This window comes from Mytilus californianus, unplaced genomic scaffold (assembly GCF_021869535.1).
Source record: "Mytilus californianus isolate M0D057914Y unplaced genomic scaffold, xbMytCali1.0.p SCAF_4, whole genome shotgun sequence".
NCBI lineage: Eukaryota > Metazoa > Mollusca > Bivalvia > Mytilida > Mytilidae > Mytilus > Mytilus californianus.
In genome coordinates this window covers 9458663-9469104 of record NW_026262690.1, presented here as the reverse complement: position 1 = coordinate 9469104, position 10442 = coordinate 9458663, and the positions used below count along the sequence as shown (strand labels likewise).

General features: G+C 37.5%; 1 protein-coding gene across 2 annotated transcripts in view; it reads right to left on the bottom strand.

Moving 5' to 3' along the window:
- Nucleotides 1-9282: 9282 nt before the first annotated feature.
- LOC127737423 (HHIP-like protein 2) overlaps nucleotides 9283-10442 on the bottom strand; it is a 73633-nt gene continuing 72473 nt past the window's right edge. For both annotated transcript variants that reach the window (XM_052248080.1, XM_052248079.1), the window contains exon 9: nucleotides 9283-9409. In XM_052248080.1, coding sequence (XP_052104040.1) covers nucleotides 9405-9409 — 5 coding nt within the window. In that variant the 3' untranslated portion in view covers nucleotides 9283-9404. The remainder of the gene's footprint in view (nucleotides 9410-10442) is intronic.

Sequence of the window (10442 nt, the reverse complement as noted above, 5' to 3'; positions counted from 1 at the left end):
TCTCAATGATACTGAATTTAGAGATTTAGTTATATGTTTATTGACGTATGTTCCCAGTTCTTCCTATTAAAAGGTACATTAGATATGTCGGCTTAAACTTCTTACAAATAAATCTCCAATATTTTTGGCAGAATATTGAAAATAGGGTAAAATTGTAAATGCAATTAAGTTATTTTTACCTCACCTGGCTTACAAGGCCATGTAGGCCTTTGTCATCACTTGGTGTCCATCGTCCGTGAAACTTTTTCATAGATCTTCTCCTCTAAAACTATCAAATAGATTCCTACCAAACTAGGCCTGTATGATCCTTAGGATATCTAGTTTTTGAAGCTTGTATATTTTTTATTCCTGTCTTTTAACAGACATGGCCTATATGGCTTAAAATAGAACATAAGGGCAAAAACATTTGTTGTCTTATATTTCTAACAAGGACATAAGTGCTCAGAATTTACCTACTTCCTATTTTCACCAAAACGTTTTGACTCATTATAGGAGTCGTTGCGATTACATGACACTAATTGACTTAAGTTTTTTTGCCTATTATCTAAAAACCTATTATACATAGGTAGAAACTGTTAAAGGCAAAATGGTCAGCATTACAAGATCCTGAAAAATGCCGATTTGACCAAAACCATTTGGATGACTCCTAACATAAATATTACCCTTAAATGATGATTTATGACTAATTTTCGTTTTTTGCTAATTATCTCCAAAACTATGATAAATAGTAGAAACTGTACACTACAAAAAATACCAGCAATACAAGATCTACAAAAATTCCAAAAATGATTGTAATCACTTCATGACTCCTTATAAAGTTATTGCCCTTTAATGATGAGTTTTGACTTACTGATTGTGTTTTTCCCGAAAACTATAAAGTATAATATATAGGTATAAACTATAAAGAATATTATATAGGTAGAAACTATAAAAGTGATTGATGCGACACAAGTTCTACACAAATGCCACTAAATAAGATGTACAATTAGCAAAGGTAAAAATATATATAAAAATGGCATATTTTGATTAGGTGAGCTATTCAGGCTCTTATGAGCATCTTGTTTAATGTTTTGCGCAGATTTTAAATTATTTTTCTCATTGTTTGTTGAACTGTTATTTTCAATGAATTGTAGCCATATGGATGGTACATTGTATATGGTTAATGATGTCAAGTCAACAGTTTCCTACATATAACGTTTTCGTATTTAAAACCTCTAATGGAGGGGTACTATACATGTCTTACAGGCTCAACCGTTTGAAGTTAGATGTTAACGTTACTGCAAAAAAGTATTGTCCATGTATTTGATTCATATATATCACAAGTCTGGATTCGCATGTCATTTATAGATGAAGACCCCATCGACAAGCCCTGTCTCACTCTGTTCTGGTTTCATGCTGTACCTTCAGGGTTTTATCTTGGTTTGTAAATTCAATGGATTTTTAAATATTGGTCAAATTACTGTTGCCTCTTATCTATCGGAAACATTCTTTATATAAAAATAAGATGTGGTATGATTGGCAATGAGACAACTACCTATCAGAGGCCAAATGACATAGAGGTAAGCAATTATAGGTCACCGTACAGCCTTCAAAAAGCTATGAGCAAATCCCATACCGTATAGTTAGCTATTAAAAGCCCCGACATCCCGAATGTAAAGCAATTCAATGGAGAAAAATCAAATTTTTAGAATTAAAATTTAGTTTTGTAAATTAAATACTCACCTTCATAAATTTAGATATCAGTCCACTCGCTGCATTATTCAACCGGAAACCAGCCAGAAAAAGAACCATACCCCCGGGACAACCTCTCCCACCTGACGCATGCGCGCCATAAACCTTTATTTGTTCCTTGAATTGCCAGGCACTAAGGGGGATAAAGGGGAGGGGGGACCTCTGATTTATGAAGGTGAGTATTTAATTTACAAAACTAAATTTTAATTCTAAAAATTTGATTTTTATTACATTAAATACCTCACCTTCATAGATTTAGATAACAGAATTTAACGAAGCGCTGAATCCACCTCACTAGGAGGAGGAAAAACAACCTGTTGAGCAGCAACTTAAGGTCCTAAAGAATAAAGGTTGTCACAATGAAGAGGCATAGAGCGTAAATAGTGGTTATAAAAGGCACTATCTGACCTAAAAAAAAACCCAGCTGACATGATTTCCGACATAGAGGAGGAATTAAAAATGTTCCAAGAAGAGGCTAAGGCTCTTACTTCATGAGCTTTAACTTCAGATGAAGCAGACTTGTAAGCCAACATGACAGTATTGCAAATCCAGGTAGAAATGGTTTTAGCAGAAATGTCAGAAATTCCTTTTTTAATAGGAATGAACAACCTAGAAGAACCAGCAGGTCTTAATTTTGCTGACGAGGCTAGGTACAAAATCAAAGTTCTCACAGGACACAACACCTAATTATCTGCAGAAGCAGGTATGGCAGGAATAGTAATTAACCCAGAACCTTTATCAGGTAATTGATTCTTAGCTAGAAAAGAAGGGTCAGTGAGAAGGGTAACTGAGGTCTTATCAGCCGCAAAACGGAGACAATACTCAGAAATTGACAATGCATGAATCTCGCTCCTTCTAGAAGCCAAAGCTATAAGATAAATATTTGAAGGAGGCTGAATGCAAACGTTCAAAAGGCGGAAACTGAAGAACCTTCAAGACTAAACTTAAGTCCCAAGAAGGAACCAAATGTTTATTAAGGCAAAAGTTTTTAATCATCAAGGACAAAAACTAATTATCATCAAAATCTGAGCCTCCTGAAAGACATAAAGACATATAGTGCTGGCTATGGTAGATCTATATCCCTTTATAGTAGACTGAGTGTAACCTTTTTATTCAAAAAGATAAAGGAAAAAATCCGCTAACTGTTGCACAGTAACTGAGAGAGGATCAATCTGTTTTGACTGACACCAAGAAAAGAAAATTGACCATTTGGAGTCATAAACGGCTCCTGTAGATTGCTTGATTGACCCTGCGATACGCTTGGTTGCTCCTTCAGAAAAAGCCTCCCTTTCTGAGGGAATTCCTGACAGTAACCAAACGTGCAGATGAATATTCTCTAGACCCTGATGAATCTTTCTTCCCTTGAACTGAGAGAGTAGATCATCCCTTAGAGGAAGTCGAAACGGCTTCGGCGAACACAGAAGAAGTAGTTCTGGAAACCAAGACTGTCTTGGCCAAGCCGGAGCAATAAGAATGGTCTTGCAAAAATCCCTCTGAATTTTGTGCAAGATCTTGGGAAGAAGACGAAAGGGTGGGAACATGTAACTGAACATTCCCTTCCAAGATAGGGTCATAGCATCTGTCCAAGCTTTTCCGTCTGGAATGGGGGAAACGTAAGTCTCCAACTTGTGATTCAGACTGGTGGCAAAAAGATCTATATGTGGACGATCCCAACGAAAAATGATATGAAACACTGATGGATGAATTAAGTTCCCATTCTGTGTTCACTAGAACACGCGAACGGGAAAGAGCATCCGCCAGAAGATTTTGACTGCCTGGAACATGCCTCACTGACAGAATTATATCGAGACTGTGACACAGAAGAATTTCCTTGCTCAGACGATACAGACAAAAGGAGTGAGTTCCCCCTTGATTCTGAGGATAAGCCACTACTGTACTACCGTATCTCTAGAAGATTGATGTGTTACTCCAACTGAGCACCTGACCAAATACCTTAAGCTGTTCTGCCCTCCAGATAAGCTCCCCAACCCACCAAGCTCGCGTACCTTGATTACCTTCTCTTCTGAAGGAAGCACTAGACCCATATCTGTCCGAAAATGTTCTCCGAGGAAAATGAAACTCTGACTGGAAATTATCTCTGATTTTTCCCATAAAAAAAAACCCAGTCTCAGGAGTAAAAGGATAGCCAAATCGGTGTGTTCCTCCAGAAGAGATCGGCAATGATTCTTGATAAGATAATCGTCTAGGTAGGAGTGAATGAGTACTGTCTGAGTATGAAGATAAGACATCACAGTCTGACAAATCCTGGTAAAAACTAGGGGTGCTATAGCAAAGGCCAAAAGGCATAACCTTGAAACTGAACACATTGTCTGCCCAAACCAGTCTCAGGAAATGACGAAACTTGGGAGAAATTGGGATGTGAAAATAAGCGTCCATCAAATCTAGAGAGGTCGTCCAAATTCCTGAATGAAGAGTCGACCTGTTGGTTTCCATTTTGAAATGTGGGACCACCAGATACTGATTGAACCAAGAACATCCGGGAATAAAACCCTAGATGAAATGGAGGATTTACCTCCTCCAACACACCCTTCTGAATAAGAATGTTCACTTCGTCTTGTAACAACTGATTCTTTTGAGAATCCTTTATTACTGACAGATTGATGGGAACAGGAGAAAGAGGAGGCTGTTCCATAAACTGAAGCTCCAATCCCCTCCGTAAAATCAAAGGAACCCACTTGTCTGAAGTTATCAGAGACCATTGATCTAGAAAGTAGGACAAAGGAAAAAGGCTTGTTAATCTGAGTAGTCTTGACAAATCTTTTCCCATCAGTGACCTTAACATTCACCTTGACAACAGGAGGAGCCTTATTCACCTCCTCCTGTAGCTGATCCAAGGAAACAGAGAACAACTTGTACTTAGACAGAGGAGAACTAAGAAGTCTCTGCTGGAGAGCTTCAGAGACAGTCGATTTTTCAAGAATCTCCTTCTCTTAGCAAGAGTAAAGTTGGCCAGAGTGCCAAGAAGAAGGAATTGAGACATTCCAAGACTCTTGTCTACCTGTAGAAGCATATACTTCAAGTCTGAAAATTCCTACCCTTTGTCCTTTAAAAGAGACCCAGCTGCCGACAAAAAGTGTTCAGCTGTCTCAAGAACAAAAGTAAGACACCTCAGATTATTCTCCGACTTTACATATGAAGCATGAGAAAGTCTGAGACCCTCCACAGGTTTCGAACCAAGTAAACCAGAAAAAGCTTTATCACAGATAGGAGCTGACATACCCAAGGAAGATCCATGAATTTCAGAGTCCTTAGATCTGCATTTCCCTGGGTAAGAGGCAGGTCCGAAACCAGAGAACTTACTACCACCAGTTTTGCTAGTGTTATCATGGTTCTCAGCCAAAGACGAGTTAACAAAAGACAAAGCTGTTGTGAAATGACCCGACTCTGGAAAAGAATGATACCCCTTCAAATCTGGCTTGACTAAACCAGAGCAAGCCGTAACATCTGAAGGGGCAGACGACACCCTTGGTGGAGAAGACATGGGCATATCTGACAATTCCCTGCGAATAGAATAAACTAGACTCCTAAGACATTCAGAGGGGTTGCCTGAAGAAGGCTCCTTAGTAATCATAGAATCTACCGCTGTGCTACCAACACTGTCAATATCAGAAGAAGCACCTTGGTCTTCAAGAAAGTTACCTTCTTGGCTTCTAGTAGCCAAAAAAACAGAATCATCACCAGATGTCTAGGAGGTCTGGGAGGGTCTTGTGGAGGATCCTGAGACAAACCCCTAGACTCCATAAGAGTAATCTTGTTACCAAACTCAATGCATTTAGCGTTAACAGTAGCTTGTATCTTATGGATAGAAGTGGTAAGAGTCCTCATCTCATCCTTAAAAGAGGATGATTCTGAAGACGGTCTTCCACCGAACCCCTGACCAGACCAAACTGACTGAGCAGAATACGGATCAAAGGGCTGAGGATAAGGAGGCAAGTTGGGCATACCCATAGGCATGGGTGGGTAGGCAAAATTCATAGGCCACCTAGTCCTGGAAAAGGGGTCACTCCCGATGCCAGCTGGTAGCGTCTCCTGCATACTTGTCGTGCAAGAAACAGGAGACATAGGTATCTCAACAGGCCTAGTTACGGTATGTGATAACATGCTAGGCCTAGATAACCTCAACTGACTAGCACCGAAGTGAAAGGCAAAGTCCTAACAGGGCCTGGGACCTGTTCCAGACTAACACCAGAAACACCAGTGATAAACTCCATTCTCCTATCCCAAAACTCATCTGAATGAGTGGCCGAACGCCAAGGGGACAACAAACCACTGGAAGTTGTGTGTGTGTCACTTACCTATTGGCCTTGCGTTGCCGAAGTTTTTTAAAGTTGCCAATGGTGTTTTATCCATTATTCAGATAAGATAAATAAATTATCCGAATAAAACAAATAATTAATACAAACTACTATTGAAATAATATAAATATAAATTTTCTATACAGAAAAATAACGTGGTTAAGCAAACAACTTTTTCCTTCTCAAAAAATGTGCAGCATGAACCATGGAACCGGAAAAAAATTATGAAGGTTTATGGCGCGCATGCGTCAGGTGGAGGAGGTTGTCACAAGGGTATGGTTCTTTTTTCTGCCTGGTTTCCGGTTGAATAATGCAGCGAGTGGACTGATATCTAAATTTATGAAGGTGAGGTATTAAATGTAATAAATACAAGGGCCTGATTTGTGTACAGAACAAAAACAAATCAAATATAGATGGTAATCAACGATAACCACTGAAATAAAGTCTCCTGTAAAATGACGTCCAAAATATTTGGAAATGCATTTAGCCCACCTGGCCTAAAGATCCAGGCTAGGGTAACCTTTTCATCCCTTCTATATTTTGAATTTTTAGATTTTATCTGTAATCCCAGTTACACGTTAGCTAAATATTCACGTGAAATTATATTCACAGTTCCTAAAATTGCAACCCTAGTTCAAAGAAAACAATCTTAAGGGTTGTCTGCTAGCATAGAAATCGGGTCTTCCATGGAAAAATCAGAAATAAAACCCATGCTGCAAAGGACATAGCACACAGGCACGTCCGTTCGGAATAGAGACGTTAAATCCATTGTGCAAATTATAGATCCTTTGCAACAGCAGTTGAATGACCCATAAAGGGGGGTGGGGGCAGTCGAATGTCAAAAGGTCTGTCCCTATCAGTAAAAATCTCATTTCTAATTGCAGTCAAAATACACATCTATCATACTAGTCTACTAACTTTGCAGAAGAACATATCTTTATGGTTTATTATGGGAAATAGTTATCAAAGGTACCAGGATTATAATTTAATACGCCAGACGCGCGTTTCGTCTACATAAGACTCATCAGTGACGCTCAGATCAAAATAGTTATAAAGCCAAACAAGTACAAAGTTGAAGAGCATTGAGGACCCAAAATTCCAAAAAGTTATGCCAAATACGACTAAGGTAATCTATTCCTGGGATAAGAAAATCCTTAGTTTTCGAAAAATTCAAAGTTTTGTAACAGGAAATTTATAAAAATGACCATATAATTGATATTTATGTCAACACCGAAGTGCTGACTACTGGGCTGGTGATACCCTCGGGGACGAAACGTCTACCAGCAGCGGCATCGACCCAGTGGTGTAAATAGTTATAAAAGGTACCAGGATAATAATTTAATACGCCAGACGCGCGTTTCGTCTACATAAGACTCATCAGTGACGCTCAGATCAGGAAACATTATCTTTAAGAACATGTAGTATTTTTTCCTCTAGTCCTCTTTCTCATACAACCATGTCCTCGGCATAACTCTTTTAGACTGCCAATGGCTTAAGGTTTGGCATGAAGGTGTATTTGCATAAGTCGTTGTGCCGCATTACATCATGACCTTCATTTTACCCTCTACTTTTGACCCCAATTTCAAAACACTTAATTTTGTTAGACTTTATCTTGTCTTGAACATACATTTTAACAACTGTCAGGACAAGACTTGTTAGTGCATAACAGGTGTTGTCTGTGGTGGGGTTCATGCCCACACACTCTCAAAAGAGAGGCGAAAGATACCAAAGGGACATTCAAAAGTCGAAAAAAAAAACTGACAACGACATGGCTAAAAAAGGAAAAGACCAACAGACAAACAATAGTACACAAAACTCAACATAGAAAACTCAAGACTGAGCAACACGAACCCCACCAAAAACTTGGGGTGATCTCAGGTGCTCTGGAAAGGTAAGCAGATCCTGCTCCACATGTAGAATCCGTTGTATAACCTAAAATATATTGAAAGCAAATATGATTCCTACCCATCAACCACATATAGATTCTTATTTGTAATGCTAATACCTTTTCAGTCTTAGAAAGTGTGTTTGTCTTTTCTTTACTGGGATGACTTCTAAAAATGAAGAGGGAACATTTGTTTTGGTCTATTAAAACAGTTCCACCTGTTAAATTGTTCTCATCCTGAATATGCTTTGAATGTTTCCCATTAGACTTAAAGCAAACAATCATTCAACCAAAGAAAAAGCTTGTCACGGGTAAATCTTTACGACTAAATTATTTATTAGTACAATTCAGAATTGTTACCCAATTCAAGCAAATCCAGTACAACTGAACTAATTTCCAGTACAATTGAAGAATGGCTACCTGAATTCAAGGACACTCAGTCATAGGCAGTCCAGAGCGACTGAACTATTCCACACCTTATATCGACATGTGTAAACAGAAGCCAACTAAGGATGCCAATCAATAAAAAGGATCTATACCTGTATGCAATACAATATTGAACCTGCGTACCGAGTCCAATCCAGGAGTGATTCTATCATTTTTTTAAAATTTTGAATTATGGAAAATGACTTCATTCATGACATATCAAAATCGCTCTGTTTTGAAATAATGACTTATAGAAATTATGGCATTACACTTACGAAAGAAAGAGAGATAGGGAAACAGATTCATCAATGAAAAAAATTAGAATGGTCCATATCTTGGTTAATAAAAGATTCAACACATTGACCAGATAGATCATATGCAATAAAACTCATCCTAATTTCACTACTCACTATATTTTTTAAAACAAAATCTAGTGCAAAGGATAAATTCTTATCCGGTGTAAAAGAAAGGATGATAGATTTTAAAACACCAGGTAATACAAACAATATCATATTGACCAATCTGTATCACCAGTATTCCTGTATAAATCATTGTAAGGGAAAGTGGTCCAGAACCGTGTCAGAATATACCCCATATCTGAGTCACAAATAATCGTTTCTTTTATCGCACCTACAATGCCGTCCTCTTTAACATGTCTTGTGAAAACACCAAATACGATTTTTCCTGGCATCTGTTTGAATCAAATTTAATGGAATTCGTGTTGCCCAATCTTTAGTTTTCTCTGCAATGTTTTGTGGACTGTTCATCGTATTTTTTTTATCATGCTGTCATCATTATCATTTATTACTCAACTTTTTGTTGGTCGTAGATATTTTGTTGTTTCAATGGACGAAATATATGTATAGTGTACATGTATATACTGGAAAGGAAGGAACAATTCAACAACAAAAAAGAGAAACAGATTGCTTTTGTTACGATCATACAAGTATGATGTATCTATATTTATTTATTTATCTTTTAGTTATTTCTTTTCATTTGCAATTTGATACAAATGAGGTATGTCTTCTTGCTTTGGTTGGATTAACTTATCCTACAAAAAATGGGGGAAAAACACAATTATAATTAAATGTCTTAATTGTACTATTATTAAATAAAATGGAATTGAGGAGATATTGAAGAACGTAAATGTTACACAATTTCACAGATGACGATGGATATGTTCCAATTGTCGAAACCACAATCCTGTCCTCTTTTCCTCTAATGTGAAATCAATTTAACTATGTTTGTTCCTCAACGAGGAACACGACGGGTGCCACATGTGGAGAAGGATCGGCTCACCCTTCCGGACCACCCGAGATCACCCCCGGTTTTTGATGGAGTTCGTGTTGATACATCTTTAGTTTTCTGTGTTGTGTTTTGTATTCTGTTCTTTGTCTTTTGATCGATTTTCGTTATTAGCCTTGGCGTTGTCAGATTGAAACCGACTTATGAGCTTAAAATTCCCTTTGGTATCTGCGCCTACAATTGGGTAAAATGGACCTGATCACTTGGTATTCACAATTAAGAGTATGGCTTGTATGCATGGTTTGTAACCCGCATTTGTTTTTTCTCAATCGATTTATGAATTTCGAATAGCGGTATACTACTGTTGCCTTTATTTATCCTAATCGGTCGCTTTTTGCAGCCGATATTTTTCATTACTGGACACTTTAAGTACTCTTTATTATACCAGAGGCCAAATAATATATTTTCCTTAGCCCTTAAGGAACTAAGAAGTCTTTTCTACACTTTGACAATGCACGAAATTTTAGGTGAAGAATTATTAGGCAAGGGAGATCAGTAAATAATGGAACCTAGATATGTTTTGGAATACAATATATTGACCTAATAATTTTTCTGAGTTCTAAGGTTTTGTTCTAAAAATCAACTTTCTAACGTATGTATCTCGATACATGCTATTATCGTCGCCTATGGGGAAAACGATTATATTTTGCAATCTTTATGAACTATACAGCAATTCATATTCCATTGTGGAAAACTTTGTATTTTCTTTGACAACTATTCGATTAATATGTTTCGGTTAGCAAATTTCATTTATTGATATTTTTGTTATTAGTATTTAA